Source organism: Chelon labrosus (assembly GCF_963514085.1).
Source record: "Chelon labrosus genome assembly, chromosome: 22".
Classification (NCBI taxonomy): Eukaryota; Metazoa; Chordata; class Actinopteri; order Mugiliformes; family Mugilidae; genus Chelon; species Chelon labrosus.
In genome coordinates this window covers 10422282-10443200 of record NC_140355.1, presented here as the reverse complement: position 1 = coordinate 10443200, position 20919 = coordinate 10422282, and the positions used below count along the sequence as shown (strand labels likewise).

At 42.2% G+C, this 20919-nt stretch overlaps 3 protein-coding genes across 4 annotated transcripts in view; 1 reads left to right on the top strand and 2 right to left on the bottom strand.

The window, feature by feature from the left end:
- exd3 (exonuclease 3'-5' domain containing 3) overlaps positions 1–463 on the bottom strand; it is a 37279-nt gene extending 36816 nt beyond the window's left edge. Inside the window, exon 1 of the mRNA XM_084571742.1 lies at positions 411–463. The gene's annotated coding sequence lies outside the window, so the exon portion shown is untranslated. The remainder of the gene's footprint in view (positions 1–410) is intronic.
- A 686-nt stretch (positions 464–1149) lies between these two features.
- cdc37l1 (cell division cycle 37-like 1) lies at positions 1150–10255 on the top strand. Of its 2 annotated transcripts, none has more exons than XM_084572484.1 (7): positions 1150–1613; positions 2578–2877; positions 3095–3188; positions 3900–4015; positions 4618–4740; positions 5011–5181; positions 6597–10255. In XM_084572484.1, the coding sequence occupies exons 1-7, from the start codon at positions 1509–1511 to the stop codon at positions 6711–6713; spliced, it is 1026 nt and encodes a 341-aa protein (XP_084428610.1). In that variant the 5' UTR covers positions 1150–1508; the 3' UTR covers positions 6714–10255. The 2 variants fall into 2 exon arrangements, with proteins under 2 accessions (XP_084428610.1, XP_084428611.1); XM_084572485.1 differs by lacking the exon at positions 6597–10255 and adding an exon at positions 5596–6578.
- Positions 10256–10393: 138 nt separating this feature from the next.
- Positions 10394–17781, bottom strand: ak3 (adenylate kinase 3). Its single transcript, XM_084572486.1, has 5 exons — positions 17531–17781; positions 15625–15744; positions 15203–15375; positions 12622–12740; positions 10394–11777 (listed from the first exon to the last, which is right to left on the bottom strand). The coding sequence occupies exons 1-5, from the start codon at positions 17676–17678 to the stop codon at positions 11666–11668; spliced, it is 672 nt and encodes a 223-aa protein (XP_084428612.1). The 5' UTR covers positions 17679–17781; the 3' UTR covers positions 10394–11665.
- Positions 17782–20919: the final 3138 nt, after the last annotated feature.

The window sequence follows — 20919 nt, the reverse complement described above, 5'->3', positions numbered from 1 at the left end:
GACGGGGGGGGGGGACACCTGCAGCCCCGGTCTTCTTTTATCCTCTATCGCCACCTCGTGGTGATAAAAATGCAACGTACTTCCTCGGGACTCGATTTCACAAGGTCTGTTAGCAAACATGAGCCTGTTTGGTCCAGTCAAATCAATAATACCGTCAGCTGACAGCCGCGTGGAAATCATATTTAATACTCCCTTCTTAAATTTAAGGGCCATACAACAACAAGGCGATGTTATTTTGTTAGTCAACAATGTTAATGTTAGCAGATTCGTAGCTCACTATAAGCTAGCTCACAACCTCAGTTCTAAGCTATCGCCTTGCTCTCCAACACACAGACATCTTTATTTTTTAATGTGTTGTCAAAAACAAATAAAACTCAACAGCTCACCATATACCACTTTCTTTCACTTACCAATCATCAAGTAGACGTCCTCGCGTTTTGGTTTTACTTCTGGTTAACGTCAGTTTGTTTGGTCCATGGGCGCTTGAGGAGTGTGAATTTTGCCCTGCGTGATGTCTAAGGCATCGCTTACTCTAACACTGTCCACGATCTGGACTTTGTTTGCCAGACTTGGGAGACAACAACTCCTCAAACATAACATAGCTTCAATATTAAACATTACTGGCTATAATGTTATATAATGAATGAGGGAAGTTTATCTCAAGAGGTACCTAAATAAATCTAAGTCAGCCTTTAAATCTGAGTTTAGGGAGAACAGCTCCCAAGTACACATTCTTCCACGACTGGTTAGTTTGACAGAAAGCTGTTATGCAAGTCTAAAGCTCGCTACCGCCGCCTTCTGGTCATTTTACGCAGCACAGACAAATACTGTAAATAAACTGGTCCCGTACACTTTATATTATAGATTTAATACATTGAAGGAATCCGTGTTTGAAACACCTGTAAAAGTGAGTTTTGTTTTCGTGACACGTCTTAGGAAGTTCTGTAAAATAGGGACTGAATCCATACACTTATAAAAAAGAAATACAAGTTTATTTACAGTGCTCCAATAGATACCTGTGACAACATGTGCAGATAATACACAACATTTGCTGTATCTCTTAAACAAGTCGGGTCTATTTTCTTTTCTTTTTTTTACTTTATCGTATATTTTTAATGTTATGACCTGTTACATTAAAGAATTTACTGGAACAGGATAGAACAGAGTCTAAATAAACACATAACTTGTCTGGTACGTCAAGGACCAGCGTCACGTGGTCAGAGTTGTGCACCACGTGTCCTGCGCGTCACCGCTTAAAAGCACGCAGCCAGTGTGGTTGCTGTAATTTGTAAACAACGCTGTCATCTACAGGAGTAGTTGTCCTCCCCTGGCGCACCATATACTCCCCTATTCTGCTCCGTGGGCTTTTCAGACTGGCGTTTAGACAGCACACAACTCTGGTGGACTGCTGTACACGGAGAGCGACACTGTTTCTGGTTCCTCACAACACGGCTAGCTTTAGCTAGCGGGTCTCACGGCAGAGCTAGCCAGCTAGTTGCTTAGCAGCTATGGAGTGGCTGGGCAACGGAGCTTCACAACACCCCGAGGAAGAGTCTAGCAGAGACCCAGCTTCAGAGGCCAGGGGCTTCACTGGTGTTTATCCTCACCAACAGGTAATTAACTTCGGCCTAGTGGTCGGGTTAGTGACGGGAGGCATCTACCTTGCACCGCAGAGGTAAACTTAACGGTATTAAAACATGCTAACTAGCTGAGCATGTTTGGGGATCACTGAAGTGAGTTCAAGAGACACACAGTTAGTAACGTATGGGGTGGTGTATGTTTCTAAACAGTGGCTCGGTGGTTTTATTCTGTGGCGCAGTTTCTAATCGTCACAATAGTGCCATCATCATCATCATCATCATCTTCTTGCCGGCTAGCTTGGAGGGGGCATCAGGCTGCATGACAGAGTCGATGCTAACCTGATGCAAACCCAGAGTTGCGCGACTGAGTCAGCGCCTTCCCACATCGACGTGTGTCTCTAAGGTAACCAGATAACTTGCAGTGCCATCAACTTGTCGGGACACTTGCTGAAATCAGCGCAGGACGGAGACTGACCATATGAGGGGAGGTCGCTGTTCGCTGAGATCAGAGGCTACCTACAACAGGCAGCAAGGCACGGTCCCCCCCAGTCCCCCAGGTCCTCCATGTTCCCAGACACTGACAGCTGCCTGTGGTGGCTGGTCTTCACTGGGAAAGGCATTTGGCTGTTTGGGTAGCCATGTAATCATAGACAAAATGGAAACAGGAATTAGTTTATTTTTAGCCTTCTCTCCTCGCCCTGGAGCAAATGCATCATGTTTGTGGTCATCGGAGCCTTAAAGCTACATTTAGCTTGTGATCCAGCAGTTTGTTGGTGTCAGCTGTTCACTCCTTGAGATAAAAACCATCATTCTATGTCAAATGATATGCTCAGGCTATATAAAACATCAAGCCCTCTCAGGAGGAGATTGATGGTGTAGTTTCAATGACTTATAAAAGACGTGGCATAAAATGCTCCGCAGGATTGTTATGAGACAACGCATGGGCTGATAATTACACCGCAGTCACCACTTTTCCTCTCCATGTACCTCACACCAGCCCCCTGCGTCGCACCTTTGTGATTGCCCCATGGCGTCACTGTGCCAGAGCCAGCAGCGCTGCGTGAAGGCCTCCATCGTGTCCAGCTGGAGACTAGCCGAGGCGCAGGACCAGCTGTGCTCTTTAGGGGTCCACAGCTCCGAGTCGCTGGAGCAGGAGCGCGCCCGGACTCGGGTCTGCCCCACAGAGCTCACACACACCGAGGAGGAGTGGCGTCGGAAGGAGAGCATGCTGGGAAGTCAGGGACCCAGCCGCAGTCCCGTGCTCGGAGCCGTCGGAAGTTGGGACGTTTTTGATAAAGTGAGTCTGAGAAAACAAAAACATGAAGTGTAAACTTTAAAAAGTAATTGCAAACATACCATATGCTATTAGTAGAAGATTTTAAGAGAAACCTGTTGTTGTCTTCTAACAACATGATTACTAACCTGAACCACATTTCTTCTAATATTTTTCTTTAGTGATCTGATCCAACACTGACCAGGTAGTCATAGATCATGTCTGTTTCTCTTTCTTCCAGAGTATCATCAATGTCGACAGTCAGTCTGTAGAAAGTGATCAGGACAAGTGTGAAACGTTCCTCCAAAAGTATGAACAAGAGCTCAGGCATTTTGGTAAGTCTAGTAAGAATGGTTGTTTTTTTTATTTTTAGGTTATGCTTAAGTTTTAGTAGTTAAACTTGTGGCCTAGTGATTGTCGCAGATTTAGGCCGGATGTCCCCCCAGCCTCTGTGGAAGACGCATTACTTTAGATAAAACATTTTAGCTTGTATGCTTGGACGACTGAGTTTCATGCAGGGACTTCATCTCGGCACATTAAATCCAGCTTCGATCAAAAAAGACAAGTCAGCTTCTGCTGAGCATCAAATCACTGGCCCATCTCCTCAGCTGTAGTAAGAGGAAGAGCGAAATGGAAATGTTTTTTATTTAATCTGCTTTCATTTACCCTGACACTTTCACTTGTTTATTAAGTTTCGTTTCTACAAAGGCTTTTTAATTTTTTGGCAGCAGCAAACGTCTATAAATAAGAAATCGGTCTTTAAACACGGACTGCACATTTCTTTGCGTGGAAGCAAAAGTGCAGCTAAAATGAAAACAGTTGATCAGCTAATTGGAAGAATCACAAACCTCCTATGATTTCACACGAGCATTGACCTCATGTCCTCATATCCATAACGACTTAAATGTCTAACAGTGCATCTTGTCGTCTATTATTATCACCAGTATGCTCTTCAGGTGTTTCTCTGTTTTTACTAAATAACTACAGTAATGCAGAGTCATCCCCCAGTCTTGATAATAAAGTCTTGTTTCATTCTTGTTTTTCAGGTATGTTGCGGAGATGGGACGACAGTCAGCGGTTCCTCGCAGACATGCCTCATCTCGTCTGCCAGGAGACGGCCAACTTCTTAATTCTGTGGTGCATGAGACTACAGCAAGAAGGGGTAATGTGCCACTTGTTGTTTTACCTTGTAATTAGAAGCAACAGTGTCGCCTAGAAACTGAAACCAAGAGCGATCATCATTTATCCTAATGAGCGCTGTATGTATAGGTGCAGACTGATAGATCACAGGCTTCTGTGGTGCAGAATTACTGTCCCAAAAAATATAAAAATACATGAGTGCCATGTAGCCTTTAGCTTTTTTTATGTCCTCAGATATTCAGGTGTTGGATGTGTGTTCAGCTGTTCCTATTCCCCTTGGTGTCAGATGAGAGAATTAAACTTCCAAATAAAGAAATGGCCTCAACTGCTTCGTTCGCCTCGTATCTGGGTCGTAATATTTTATCATCGACGCGGCACTGCATTAGTCAAAAAAAAAAAAAACTGTCACACAATAAATTATGTTCTCAGGACGTACTTGTTTCTCTACAGACAGATGCTGCAGAATTTTTCAATAAACTGAATTCGACAGTGCATACTGCTTATGTGTTAAGTATTAGAATTCATTAATGACATTTCAGTGAACTAAAGTGGGTATTGTTAGAACAGACGACCTGCTGAGACAACCAGTCGGTCTAAACCAGCTTTTTGTTTCGTGTCCTGCAGAAAGAAGCTCTCATGGAGCAGGTGGCGCACCAAGCTGTAGTTATGCAGTTCATCCTGGAGATGGCGTCCAACTCTCAGCAGGATCCTCGAGGCTGCTTCAGACAGTTCTTCCACAAAGCCAAAGTAAGACACGCATCTTATTAATACTGCATAAGCACGCCATGTACCTTGTTTGGACTCACACTGTAACATGCAGGGACATCTATCTATATCTTAATAAAGTGTTATGAGGGCTTCATAAATAAGATTGTTAAAGATTTTTCTGTTTTGACTATGAGGGCTATACACCTGACTGGAATTTTCTCATCTCCCTTCAGACAGTCATTCTCTTTAATCCATCCTGCACCGTGTTTTCCTGATACTATTAATATTCTTAATTTTGTTGCTTTGTAGGAAGGACAGGACGTCTACTTAGAGGTCTTCCATACCGAACTTGACACCTTTAAACAGAGAGTTAAAGAATACACACTCAAATGTAGGGGTGACACATCCAACATGGAACAGCAGAATACTGGCACAAACTGCAGACTCGACCCCAAAGAAGCAATAGACTCTTTACCATCAGTAAGTACTTCTTCATCTTTTTCTAAGTGCTGCTATTCCATTACCCTGCGTAGCTGTGGGGTGAGCTGTTTTCTGTTAGGGTTAGCTGACACACATGGAAATAACTCACTCATTTGTTTGGTTGTCTTCACTTATAAGATAATATAATGTGCCATTTACAAAAGTATCCAATTCAGCATTTACAGCATAGGGTATTAATGGGTAATAACTCACCTGGGTTTGGGAAGTTTATTTCATTGTTCCTGGCCAGTCCTCTCAAGCTGATAGAAAGTATCTGTGGATATTTGGGTTTTAAGGCTTGGCTTTGATTGGGGCGATCAGTGACGGTCAGAAACTTGGCCCAAAGCCACTCCAGCTTTATCTTCGCAAAGGGGAACCATTTCCCCACTCTAAAGTCATTTTTTTTTTTCCAAGGGCCTCCTTGTATCCAGCTACTTTCATCATCTCCTCAGTTCCAACCGGTCTCCCTGTCCTTGCATCATACCATGATGCTGCCACCACCATGCTTCACTGTAGGGATGGTATAGGTCCCACGATAAGCTATAAGGATAATTAATGCAACAAACGGATTTCTTTTTACTAATTTTGGGTAAAAAAAAAAAAAAAGCACTTTTAATATTGTCACTGTAATAATTTCTAAAAATATGTTTTGTATCAAAAGTGCATTTTTTATGCATTTAAAATAAATAAACCACAGAGTACAAAATAGAAATTTTCTGCATCCTCTGTAGGTGGAACTTCCAGAGGGGGAAAAAAACAAAAACAAAAATGATGAAGCCACGTGACATAATGTGAAGAAATGGTCACAGAGCCCCGGGCTGTCTGCCACCTACAAATTTAAAAGGCTTAATTGTATATGATATTGTAGACTATTATAACAGACATGAAAGAGATTTCTATTTTGAGGGTAGTTATTTCCACATTCACACGTGAAAGTTGCCAAACAGCACATTCCACAGCACGGGCTACCCGCTAAACTTGATCGTTGTAGTCTGAGAGGCCTTTGTAAGTGAGAGAGAATGGGGCTTCCTCCCCTCTACTAGCCCCTCAGCTTGTCTAGCTGCCAGATCTCTACTCGGAGAAAAGGAACAAAAATAAACCCCTCCCCCCCTAGGGAAGGATGGAGCCTGTTGAAACTGAAGCTGCTTCTGCTTTTGGGTTTTTTTTTTTGTTCTCGTGTGGTCTCACATGTGGTCACGCGTTTTTGTACCCGGTCAGCATCTGAGGAGGGACTGGAGGATACATAATTTGGTGCTTAAAGAAGAATGCAGTTTCAGTGCAGACCCATACCTGACATTCGCTTAATCCCTCAGTCTTTCGACTTCCATTTGAACCTTTTTTCTAATTTCTACTTGTGCAGGACATTTGTCGCCTGTGACTGTTACACCTCACCTTTCTTCGCTTTCCTCCACCAGGTGGCGGAGTATCCTGTGAAGCGATGTTTAGATGCAGGACTTTGGACAAGCACAGGGTGGTGGACAAAAGAGGACACTACAGAAACAGATGACATGCGTATGATGGAGACCTCCTAGGGAACGTACGATTGGCTCCCTGCTTTTCTTCCATCTCCATCGTCTCATCTAGGAACTATTTTTAAGCAACAGATCAGGCTGAAAAACACAATTGCAGATCAGGAATTAAAAAGGCTGATCGATGGAGAGCCCGCAAGATATAACATTGTGCTAATGACGAACACTTCTCAATGTTGCTGTTAGTGTGACACCGTGTTTGGTCCCTCTCTGGTTTGTTGCTTTTGACTACTGCAAGCTAAATGCATGTGTTGTGCCATAATCATTGTTTCACAGATGCGAATTACTTTCAAGCTAGCGCACTGAATCCAGACAACACAAAGAATACTAAACCCATAAAGTCTCTGGACAAAAGTCAGATGGATCGAGACGAGCACAACTGAGACAGATCATTGGCCTTGTATCCTGTGTGATACAGTATGTTTTAGTCAATATGTACAGTACTGCGAACTGTATTGCGAAGTCAGTTGTGATGCTGTTTGATTTCAGGTCCAGGATAGAGGACCTACTGCAAAATGAAGGTGGTTGTTTCGTAGGTGAATTATTTAATTTTAATAATCGTGAGGAAAAATAAAACGTGTCAGTAATTCAGAACGTCCGAAAATGTGTGGGATCGAATCAAATGGAGACAAATCTGTTTGTCTGGAGACGTTTGTTATTGGCAAACCACAGAATTGATAAAGAGTTGGTGACGTATAGCAACGTTCAAAGAGCAGTTTGCACCTGTTAATCTCAACACAGGTGGGGTTGTCTGGATTTGTGTTTCTAGACGTCGGTTTAACAGTCGGACATTTTTTAGGTTGCATGCAGGTCGGACTTTGCGTGTGAAGGAGTTGCACACGACCCTAGGTCTCTCAGGTTAATGATTGGAGAGGATACATAATGCAGTATGTGGAGGTGGCTTGTCGGCTAGCTGACGATTAACAGTTAACCACAGACGTTTCAAGATGGTAGCTGTTGGTGCAAGTTTTAACTTTGGCCTGGCTGACTCTTCCTTCACCTTCTGATTGATCAGCTGACCACCAACCATAGGGCTGTTTGTTACTGTTGCTAGGTTACACAAACAATAACCATGTGGGAGCCTGTTGCCATAAGAAAACTTTAAGAAAAATTGTGATTCTTACAGAAAACATGCATAGTCTATAGCCTACAAGTTTGGGTACAGTGGAGGAAACATACATAAAAACTGAAATCACTGTTGCTAACCATAGCTGTCTCATCTCCACGTTACCTCTGGACTATTATTAAAGGTTTTCAATGTTTTTCTTTGGGAATGGACCCCTGCATTGCTATTTTTTTGTCTAACCTAGCAACAGTAACATAGAAAGTTGGGCCTTGACAAAGGGTAGAAGCCCTCTGGCTGGTGCTCAACAGACTAATCAGAAGGCCTACAAAGAGTCGTGATTGGCCCATTTCTTGTCCTGCTAGAAAGTCTGAAAGTGTAGTATTAAGTTAAACAGAGGAGATATCTGATGCTTACCTGGAATGATTAGCAGTGTGGCCTTACAGCTTTGGTTCTGAACAGAAGGAAGTTGGTAAAAGCACAAGTGGTAGGGAGTGGGCAATTTGACTTGGTGAAACCCACTTTTCCAGAAGGTGTTCCTTAGTGTTGTCTGCAGGAGGGGGCTTAAACACATCATGCATCATGCATGACATCGGAATCTAAACTGTTTAACTTTACAAGCTACATGGCTAGAAAATAAATTACCGTCCGTGTACAACTGCAGAAAATTAGAATATACAGTGTGCACGAAATCGTAAACGTTGTGCACAAGCGGTTTGATACATAGTGCTGCTTAAAACTGTTTGCACAACTCAGAATCTTCTCCATTTCTGCGTAAGAATTACTCAAGACATCAGTGGATTTACACACAGGTCCTGAAAGTAGACAAAAAGAACACAATCAAACAAATGGAACAGGAATATCCTTTGTTTATTCAGGAAAATGAGCCAATATTACATATCTGTGAGGTTCAAGATTAAATGCAACTTTAGGATTACAAGTTAACTTCAGGGCCATATCTGTTGCCAAGTGTTTCCGATCAATGCAATGAGAAGAGTGCACTCAATTTTACACGTCACAGATATGTTATAATGACACATTTGAATAAACAAATGCATAATATTTCCGTTTCATTTGTAAGTCAAAGATGAACCATAGTGTGTTTATGTGAGACAATATTATAGCAGATTCTCGTAATAGAAGGCGTTCGGCTTTTGGAGCTTTTACAAAACCAGCTCAGTTTTAGAGTAAAGATGGTTAATTATCAGCCAAGCTTTGCTCCCACCGGAATCTATTTCCTCATCCGTTCACATCGTCAAAGTCTTTCATTTTAACAACCTGTCGTGGTGACGTCTCTGGTTCAGTGACGTGACAGAGCCAACGATCTTTATCCAGCACCTGAAACAAAGTCACAACCGCCGGTCACCTTATATTAATGCTCTGTACAGACTGTTGTCAGTAGTGAGTTGGTTAAACTTTTTGATTTTGGGATGCTTTTAAAAACAAGCACCAGAAAAGGTGTAAAAAAAAAAAAAGGGCTGAGCTCAAGGAGCTGTTTACGTGCAGAAGGGAGCTCTCTGCATCTGAATGCGTCCCGCACTTTATATTTCACTTCGGTTTATTTTTATTTCACAAAACTCGAGAGAGAGATCAAAGTAAGAGTTTTTCCAAGTACTTGACTCTTTCAATTATCATTTGTTGTGCTCTCAGACATCTAAATTGGCTAGATGAGCTTGTTTGTTTTGTATATTTTGTTGGCTGCCTTTTCTTTCGTCTCAAGGGAACTTGTATTCAACAGGACAACTAAAAATAGGCATCTCCACATCCGCTGACTGACATTATTAGTTGGATTTTTACTTCAGTTCCTTTAGTTAAGAACACTTAAAGTTGATTCTGCAATGCAATTATTATCTCTTATAATATATACAGTATATACAATATGCGTGTGTGTGTATATATAAAAGAAATAAAAAGCATTGTGAGTGCTGTAAACACAAGTATTGTCGGGGGGGGGCGCTAAATAACGTGCTGTAGTGGACTTCAGTGTTTTCTTTTCCTACTTCTTTTTTTTTTTTTTGTCCGCAGTGTCTACTCAACTATGCAAAAAATAATTGCTGGACTTAAAACTGCTGTAGTACTGAACCTGTGTGCCGCTGCCTGTGTGTTGACTTCCTAAATCATGTGTTAGATTTTGTGTGTCGGGACTTGCATAAGAGTTTCTGTCACTTAGCAACGAGCTTCAGGACCTTGCAGCGGAAATTTAGCTTCTCTGGCTCATCAGTTGTGTCAATTGCTATCATTTCTTTGTAGACCTGCAGCACTGTATCTGCACAGTGGGATCCCTTTGACATTTAAAACTGAGCACCTTGCAATGGCTTTGTCCTTAAATCCTTATAATTAACTTCACTGTTTTTACACATCAAAGCCTGTCTTAGGGTCTCTGAGAGTTCTGTTGCATATGTAAAGCTGTATAAAGCCTTGTTTGGCACTATATGGAGCTTTGTAATGTGGGTTGAACGAATAAAGGCTGTGTAAAGGCTGATTGTGGTGAAGACAACAAGGTTGAAAGACAATCTTGGGGTGTGGGCCTGGAGAAACATGAGCCTGGACCAGACCGCTGAGGGCTGCACCTGGTCTCTGCCCCAGGCTCCAGGCTGCGTAAACCGCTGTTAGTATAACACACTCAAACATTATGACAGCTCTGTTGCATTGTGGTTGACCGAAACTGATTTAACTGTCTGCAAAAAGTCAAAATCTGTTAAATTAAACAAATGACCGGGCATCTCCAGTGTGCTTTTCTGTTGTACAGTATGAGAGGTTTATTGCGAATGATAAATACTTGACACAGCTGTAGGTCGTCGCTGTACAGAGGATTTCAAAACATCGTATTTCAAGTGTTGTGGAATGCACATGAGTCGCCCACCGCGTCAGCCCGTACAGTACATTGCAAGGCAGGTTAGCATTTCTGTGGCTTTCACCGTGAGACAAAGTGCATAAACGCGGCCCAGATGCTGCGAAATGTTCTAACGCACACGACAACCCTGTACAGTCTATGTATGATGTATACATATCAATCTATAGGCTTGGTCACAACGTCCGAGGAATGTCTGGTTTCGAATGGAAACAACGGCATTAAGACTTACGGTGGTTTAAAGAAGCTGTTAAACAATAGTGGTTTCTTGTGATGATTAAAAATATTGAATGCAATAAGCGTGGTCGGCTTCTACGTTATTTGCTCCGATGACAAAAAGTATTTACATTCACTGAGCTACCAGTTATGTGTCGTCGAGAGCAGCAAAAAGGCACAAGTGAGTTTACAGTCATTTGTAGAAAACGGCACATTTTCCCTTTTCAGGTATAAGAAACCCTCCTAGTAAGGCAGTTACAGACACATTTGTTATGCCAATGATGAAAGGACTTGAAGGAAAAAGATGAAAAAGATGTCTCTTGGATTTTGCTCAGTGTGTTACTCTGGTGGGCTGTGTTTCTAGGTTTCTAAAACCCGAAATAACTCTGCTCCTTAAAGTAGACCACGTGCACCAGGACCTACCTGTTTCTTGCATTCTTGCAGCAGCTTGTGCAAACACAACCTTCGCATTCTACTGTTAAAGATCTGATTTCGTTTTTAAAAAAGGCACATCATAGAATTAACTCGCATTAATCTTTAAAATACGTTGCGTGCACACCCTGAGAGTTTCCTGAACTAATTTCAGCCTCACTGAGGAGTGCAACAGTGGTAATAATAAGATAAAAAAAAAAATGAGTTATCCAAACCCCTCTAGTCTATTTACATTTCATAAACTATGTGGGCTTGCTCCTCGTTTTTAACATTCAGAATATATTATCCTACAGACGGTTCTCCCTTTGTTTGAATTTCGATCGGACGACGCACACAATGTGGTTTCTGCTGGTAAACGTGAGAGGACTTCTTGTGCCATCCCGTTGAGGCTTTTTAAGCGACTTTCTGATTGATTGAGGAGAGTTTTCTGTGGAGGAAAGCCTCGACGTGTGGCCATATCTTGTTGGTTTCAGTCCCGGAGAAGGTCTCCAGCACACCTTTACTCCTGGAGGAGGCAAAAACACAGAAAAAAAAACTGTTACGGTCACAGTTTTAACTGCATGTTCTGTTAATCAGCTGTTACTGAGCATACATATATGCATCCTACCATTAAAATACAGTGGGCAGTAAATAAAGTTAGACAGCAATCTTATATTTTTAAGACTCTGAGGCTCTGTTCAGACCTTGACCTACTGACACGCATCCTGACTGATCAGATCACAAGTATCCAGCTTAAGTACGTGTGTTCACACCTGGCGTTCAAATGGGTCACCACATGGGTTTTGAGCCACAAATTGAGATCCGATCTCTATTTGGCATACTTTATGCAACTAAAAATCTACATCATCCGGCACAGAGCTCAATGGGTCGCTTCTCTGCATGTAATTTCTTCTTTCTGTACTTCCTTCAAATGATAAACAGCCTTTTGAGCACTGTGGTAAAAATAAATAACGATAAGTGGGACACTAGTCACGCTCAACCCTGCAGTTTAAGGGGATAAACAGTAATATGTTTTCCTGACAAATTAGTCCAGAAACGGAAAATATGATGAATGTTTTTGCCTGAGTTTCATAATTTCTGGTAAACCCTAAGATACATGATTAAATACTTGTGTGATTTGGAGAAACTGCCATCTTAGCGTGTCGTCTTGGAATGTGGTTCTCAAGCAGTTTTTCATTCAACTCGGAGAAAAGGCCCGTGGCTCAACGGCACTTGGTTGTGACCTTTAACCTGTATTTAAGCACTAATGTGAGGTCCAGCTCAGTGTGACTTGAAGTTGAAATGCAGTCAGGCGTCTGCCCACTTTCGAGTTTAACGTCTCTGTGGTGGGAAATAAATGACATGTTTACCTGTAGTACTCTAAGACGGGCTCCGTCTGAGTTTCATAGGACTTCAGTCTCCGTGTGACCGTCTCTGGTTTGTCGTCATCCCTCTGGACCAGAGGCTCCCCTGTGTCATCATCGAAACCCTGGAGAGAGTTCACAAACACACGGTGGTGCTGACTTAATTACTAGAAATCTGAGATAGCACATTTTACTGCAAGCTGGAAATGAACGAGAATTTTTCATAGCTGATAAATAACGGGCAGAAATGTGGGTCCGAGTTTATGTCCTTGTACTTCACCACAGCTATGATTAGGGTTTCCAGCCCAAACACAGCAAGAGGGCCTTTCGTTTCAAACCAGCTGAGCAGGTGAAACAGGAGGTAAAGATGAATGAAGGCGAAAGACCTGAGAGTGTGGTGACTTAGTCGTAACCTTTTTAATCTTTTTTTGATAACAGACATGATGAGTTGTCACAGCTGAATGTTTCCAGTTCCACACTGTTTTTTGTCGCAGGCCCTACGAACTAGCGTAGCTGACATCTGCAGCTCCACCAACAGTGAGGTTGTACTCAGGCTTTGAGCTGAGCGCTAACAGCAGCATGTTCACAATAACAATGCTAACATGCTGGTGTTTATGTTGTAATCTACCATGTCCTCCATCTTCTTTTAGCACGCTAACACTAAACACAAAGCAGAGGTTTATGGGTGGATGGGAATGCCACAAGGGTTGCAGGTGTGTGGTTATAAACCAAACTAATACGACCAACTGGTAGCCCTAAAGGAAACACTCGAGAATCAACAATGTCAGTGCACTTCATCCTCTGGGGACCATGAATGATTGTGCAGAATTTTATAGCCATCCAATAGCTGCTCAGAAATATTTTAGTCTGGAACACAGCGGCCAGCCAAGACATCAAAACTGCCATCTCTGGAGCAACAATGCTAGCATATCTAAAATACGGTAGCAGCTGATGCATTAAAGGGAAAAGTCAACATGTCTTTATATCTCAACACTATCTCAAGGTAACACATGCACCACAATGCATTCACATGTCAGCATTTTGACAAATACTGCCAGCTGCATCTATTCACAGGATGGGTACGTACACCTCTTGGGTATAACAGCAGAGGATGTTGCTATGAAACAGGAATAGAGAGCTCTATGAGTATGCCCTCCAACTGCGTTCACTATCGCTTTTTGCAACGTCCTTAGACCGTTTGACTTGACTTGGCCTGTTTCTGATTCACTGTCCTCTCTGAAACTGGACTGCGAGCAATAAAGTGGATGCCAATCATTAACCACAAACTTGCCGTTCCTCCAGACTGTACAGGAAATCTAGCAGCAAACCAGCGCCACAGAGACAAACACGTGACCAAGGGGACGTTAGCTATGAATCATCCATCGGTCACACGGAGCCGCCAAAGCATTTGAAAGGCCGCACTTTTAATACTACTATTAATAGCTAATCAAGATTAGATAATAAATATGCACACTACCTTTAGGACATTTATTATAATACAAACTAATAAGCCAGTCAGCTGAGCTAGGGGAGCGATAATGCTGAATATACCAAGTCCTGGAAGTCAGTTTATCTTCAATTAATCTGACAATGTTGATGATATTTCCTACATAAAATATTTTAAATACACATCTTCACATACACAGGTGTATAAAAACAGGAACGAATCTGAGCTCCTATAATTAACTAATGCTTGCAACTCTATCTTTTGTTTTTACATTCTTGACTAATCCTGCAGAGCAGAGGCCCCTGCCTTGGAATATCACAGCAAACACACCCTCTAATGATCCTATCTTTCCTGTTTCTATACCTCCCTGCCACTGTTTGCATCTTATTATCTCTCTGTGCAACAATGCATCTCTAGATCTCATAAGGTTTTATGTCTCTCAATCCTTTTTTTCCGTAATTTCCCATCATTTTGTTTGGGCTCAACTGTTGTGTGCTGTGATCTGCTTCCTATCCTCTCCTGTTTTAAATAGGGATCATTTGTTTTAGATCTAAAGTGAGGTTTTGGAGAATATATTCAACAGTATTGCACAGAAAAAAGGTTGTATTAACCAAAGAATTTAGGTCCCATTTCATTTTATGTAAGATCTCTTCTCACCTTTTATTTCCATCCATCTATTTCTGATGCTCTATTGCCTTCAACACTTCCTATTTCACACATTGTCAAAAAAACTTCATTCGTAACTTCAACATCACTATATTGTCCAAGGATCTCTTTGCCTGTGTTCTCCTGTTCTTTAATTCCATTGCAGTTCTGGCGGTCTGCTGTCAATCCCACCTCCTCACCTGAAATCTCCATCAGTGTTGCACCACTAGCAGCGTCTTGACATCCCTATCCCCTACGTTCATCTGGGACAGCCCTCTGTGACCTTTCTTCTCATCTGACTCTGAATCAGACGATCTAACCACCTAAAAATTTGCTCTCATAAGCTCTTTTTATATCCAGTAAAATTCACTCTTTTGCTTTCCTATCATCTCTCCTCATTGAACTGCCGGTGTGGTCTTTGGCTGTGCAAATTTGGGTTGAAACAGTAGGAAACTTCCAATAAACCACAATAAACACAAGGGAGGATGTATTTACAGTGACTTTAGGCGGGTTGAAATCCACGTTGTAGACTCTGCCGCTCGGGAGGTGAGTCCAGCGAGAGGTCAGCCTTTGTTTGATGGTCTCGAAAGGAACGTTGAGGTTGATGACTGTGTCCACAGTGTAGGCGTCATCCAGAGCCTCGGCTTGGGCTACCGTGCGAGGAAAACCTGGCGAAGAGGCAGAAGGAAGCAAGGCAAAGTGAACAAGGAACAAAGCTGGATGTGATGACTGCCAGGTTTTTAAATAAACAGCCTGAGGTCTGGTTAAGCATTCCCCTCAGTGGTTTATCTATTTTTAGAGAATTAACTCAGACCCTGTTAATGCTAATGATTAATCACTGACCTCACTAACGTTTAATCAACCAATCAATTCCTACAGGAAACAAGTGCTGATACAAACGTGTGGTGAGCCCTTACCATCGAGCAGCCAGCTGCTCTTCTCTATTGTCCTCAGGTCACTCAGGATGAGACGAGACATGACGTCATCAGGTACCAGCTGACCCTGATCGATGCAGGACTTCATCAGCAGACCGAACTCTGACAGATGCAGAAAAACAGAGGCAAAGACACTGGATGGATTATTAAAACTATTAAACACTTATAGTTTTAGTTAATCTCACTATTTTTTTTCAAAAAAAAAAAAAAAACAGCTGTGCCTGATTTTCATAAGCATCTAATGACTTTATAATCTCTAGAAAAACGAAGGCCTGCATGCATGTTTCAGCTGTTTGCCAGCTTAAGCAATGGGCCCTACATTCTAAACATATTAAGTGTAGCCAGGCATCATTTAATGCCACAGAACAGATTAGATTTGCAAATATATCAGACGTCAGTGTACAACATGATACACCCAGGTTTTTTTTCCCTATCACTTCCACTTTAACTGGTCAGCGTCCAACTGAGGAAAGGAATTTCCTGACAAGCTTTGCAGAAATGACCTGACCGTGCTAATTCAGTGATCTGATGTTACAGCAAAACAGAGCAAAGGGTAAAACTTGCAGTGGCATAAAAACACTCTCGGCTGTGATTTCTGATCATTTGGAAAATGTCACGAATATAAGGGCTCCACATGAACGAGAATGCACATTGAACTGAAAGCAACGGCTTTGCCGCGTGGCTGGCATTTCGGCAAAGCAACCCTGGAGGATTAGCCACCTACTGGGAAATGTATTAAGTCAGCTTTGATTAGGGTTAAATGCAACAGTGTGTTTTTTTTTCTCTCAGTATGACCAATGAGGGGGTGAGGCTTTCTCAAGATGTGGAAGGTCAAAAGGAGCGAAAATCCAATCAGGTGAAAATCAGTAAGAACTGCTCTCACTGCCAACTTCTCAAGAAAGTCGCCGAGGTAGCAGCAGAACAAAGAAAGCCAAACATCCCCTCAGGTTTGAGGAATAAGAATTGCCATTGTCTGGTAAAACAACAACAAAAAAAAAAAAACAAAGCTCTTTGGTTCGGCAGCTTTAAAAACAAAAGCTATTCAGATTCAGAAAACCTTTATTTGTCCCCAATTAAAGGCACACAGAGCAGGCAACAACGACATAAAACTGAGTGGAAAAGCTCAGATAAATAAGTTACATAGAATAAACCAACTGGAATAAATATATGTATAAAGTAAATGTCAGCATAAAGATAAAAACTATAGCAGCAACACACAAGAAAATCTACAATATATACAGAATGGAACTAAGTAATAATTAACAATAGCGCAATTGGTAAGAAATTGTATGTTTGCATAATAAATAATGTTCGGAAGCTTGACTACACATTGCAGAAGCTTTCACACTGATCACAAACTCACTGCTGACACACACTCCCCTGTTACCTGGTCATGCAGCTGTAAAAACTTCTTTATCTGTAGCCGCTCCTCTCAAAGGAGCAAAAGTTCACAGCTTCTATTAACTTTACACCTCTCTTTATCTGCCTCCAAGGTGATATTGAGCAGTGGAGTGGGCCTCCTTCCGAGCTTCAGGTAAAGTTGGGCCAAATGTTTGCAGTGCAAACATAAAACAGCACCTTCTACAAGCCTGCTGACCACTTTGACCTTGCACAGGAGGGAACACAAATTGTTTTCATTTCACGCAGTAAGATAAAAAATCAGACAGTTGCAGGAGTGGTTCTCTTATCTCCAAAAAATAAAAAAAAATAAAAAAAAAATGCTGCAATAGTGTCGCCGTGCGTAATAATGCGCGTATACGTTAAGCATAATAACATTTGCAGCTACCTGTAACATTTTTTTTAAGGCTTTTATCTTTTTTTCACACATGCCTGAATGCTGACCTACATCTGCATTGCATTAGTCATTGTTAGAGACAGGACCTCTTACCGGTTTTTGCGTTGACGTTGGCTCTCAAAATGTCCCCACTAGAAATGTGTTTCAGCCCAAAAGTTTTGGTTATGCGCGCAGACACCGTTCCTTTCCCCGAGCCCGGAGCCCCCATAATGACAGCGCGGACTACTCTTTGCAGAACCATTTCCACGCGAATACGGCCTTAACTATAATTTGTAGCAAAAGAGTCTGTGTTTCCCTCGCGTTAAAGCTCCCACTCTGGATGCCCAGCCGAGACTGAACTGAGGCAGGTTTTGGCCCCCTTTCCGTTCCTAGTGCGCAACGTAGCAATGAGTGGGCGCGTCTTTAGCAGCCTGCCTCGACTCTCACTGGAGCTCGACTTTCATTTCCCCTAAGCCGAGCACGCACTGAAGGAAGAGGAGGAGAAGGAGGAGGAGAAAGAAGATGAGAGATATTAGGATGCACTCCTCCTGCGTGACGCACGCCGAGCAAAATCAGCTGCTTTCTCCGGCGCGTTGAGAAACTTACTCGCCTGTGTCACCGTTTACGCTTTGCTGGAGATGTATTTATTGTATAACATGTTATGTAATTGGTCTGCTGGCGGAAAAAAAGCTTGCTGGCAAGGTAGCGCTGATTAATCCCTTCCGAGCCTCGAGCCTCGATCCTCTCAACTGCAGACCTACAGATTAGCAGGCAAGCCGAGGTGAACGGCAGCCAGTCTGCTCTAATATTGAAAATGTTTTGACTTTGGAGTATACGATTGTGCTTGCAGACATATGATCTAAATATGACCCTTCGACCACTTCTCGATCTGGAATTTTCTGACATGAAATAAACCGTCCCAGCAGCAGGTTCATATCTCTGACTGGACTAACATGTGTAGCCTGTCACAATTCATTTTAGACTATTTAAATGCATTGTGTAATATCTCAATGAGCCTCATGAAATAGATAAGAGCATACCAAGACATGACCAGTGCGAAGAGGAATTCCATGTCAATGATCAGACATAGAGCATTATACTGACTGCTCATACTATTCGCTGATGGCTCAAATGTCAGTGTGCATATAGTGACACCTAGCGGCAGGACAGTAACATTTCAAGCAGACACAAGCTGACTGAGGACAGCAAGAGCCAACAGTCTTTTTACCCAATCTATCCCATTGGGTAACCCATTCCATTCAAGAGTGGAACAACTAGTTGGCTGAGACATGGTGTTTGAGAAATGATGAGATCAAAAAGTGGCTTACGACATGCTGCGGCAAATACTGGCAAATGAAGTACGTTTCCTCTGTAATTTTGCACCAGAGTACTTAAGAGTAAAACTGATGGCATGCCACGGCATGCTGATGGCAGCGTGATAGTCTTAAATGTTACACCAGTCAGCCACAACATTAGAACCACTGACAGGAGAAGTAAATAACACTGACCATCTTGTGACAATACAATGGTCTGCTGGGAAACTTTTTGGACCTGACATTCGTGTGGTTGTTACCAGACCAGGCACCCCCACCCTATAGCAATGACACTCCTTGATGGCAGCAGCCATCCCGAGCAGAATGCGGCCTGGCACAGACACAAAAACAGTTTAGGAACAACTAAAAAAAACATGAAAAACAGCACAAGGTGTTGACCTGGCCTCCAAATTTGGGATTCACTGGAACAAGTCTGATCCAAAGAGACAACTCCTCTCAACCCATAGGACCTAAAGACCCCCACTAACAACATTCTGTTGCCAGACACCACAGGACACCCTCAGAAGACCCATGTCCATTCTCTGATGAGTCACAACTGGTTTGGAGGCACAAGAGAGACCTACACAATATTAGGAAGGTGGTCACAATGTTATGCCTGATTAGTGTACGTATATGTATATACACTGCCTGGCCAAAAAAAGAGTCGGCACTTGTTGGAACACCTTTAGCTTCGATTACAGCATGCATTCTCTGTGGCGTTGTTTCAATAAGCTTCTGCAAAGTCACAAGATTTATTTCCATCCAGTGTTGCATTAATTTTTCATCAAGATCTTGTATTGATGATGGGAGAGTCTGACCACTGTGCAAAGCTTTCTCCAGCACATCCCAAAGATTCTCAATGGGGTTAAGGTCTGGACTCTGTGGTGGCCAATCCATGTGTGAAAATTATGTCTCATGCTCCCTGAACCACTCTTTCATAATATGAGCCCGATGAATCCTGGCATTGTCATCTTGGGATATGCCTGTGCCATCAGGGAAGAAAAAAATCCATTGATGGCATAACCTGGCCATTCAGTATATTCAGGTAGTCAGCTGACCTCATTCTTTTGGCACATTATATTGCTGCACCTAGACCTGAGCAACTGCAGCAACCCCAGATCATAGCACTGCCCCCACAGGCTTGTACAGTAGGCACTAGTCATGATGGGTGCATCACTTCATCTGCCTTTCTTCTTACCCTGATGCCCCCATCACTCTGGAACAGGGTAAATCTGGACTCATCAGACCACATGACCTTCTTCCATTACTCCAGAGTACAATCTTTATGCTCCCTGGCAAACTGAAGCTTTTTTTTTTCCAGTTAGCCTCACTGATTAGTGGTTTTCTTAAGGCTACACAGCCAATCCCTTGAGTTCCCTTCTCATTGTACTTGTGGAAATGTTCTTACTTTCACTATTAAACATAGCCCTGAGTTCTACTGTTGTTTTTCTTCAATTTGATTTCACCAAACGTTTGTGATCAACCAGGATTTTTTTTTCCGACCACATTTCTTCCTTGAAGACGATGGTTCCCCATTATCCTTCCAGTTTTTAATAATGCATTGGACAGTTCTTAACCCAATTTTTGTAGTTTCTACAATCTCCTGAGATGTTTTCTCTGCTTGATGCATGCCAATGATTTGATCCTTCTCAAACAAGCTAACATCTTTCCCATGACCACAGGATGTGTTTTTCGACATGGTTGTTTAAGAAAAGAGAAGCTACTTATTGCATCAGTTGGGGTTAAACAACTGTTGTGCCGTGTATATATATAAAACTATTAATACTAAAAAGGTTTTACTCTGAGTTCTTACGCTGGTGTAATCACGCTTAGTGATGAAAATGCCTTCTTGCTGGAAGGCCAAACAGTTCAAAAATCCGTCTTAACATGTCGTGGCGTCTTCATGCCTTCACATGACTCGTCATAACGCGTCAGATAACTACTTTCTAAGGCCTGTGTACATCTTGCGTCACTCCTGTGTTTACACGCGTGTTTACATCTTAAGGTGCAACAAAAGACAAAAGTTACAAAACAGTCAAGGTTGTGTTGATAATGAAATGTAGCCTGTTCCTGTTTCTCCACATGTGTGAACTCAACTTACCATTTTTTTCCCCATATAATTTACTGATAGTAGGTCTTGTTTAACTTTGAGCATTGTATAATAATTCATATTAGATACTACAGTAGTAG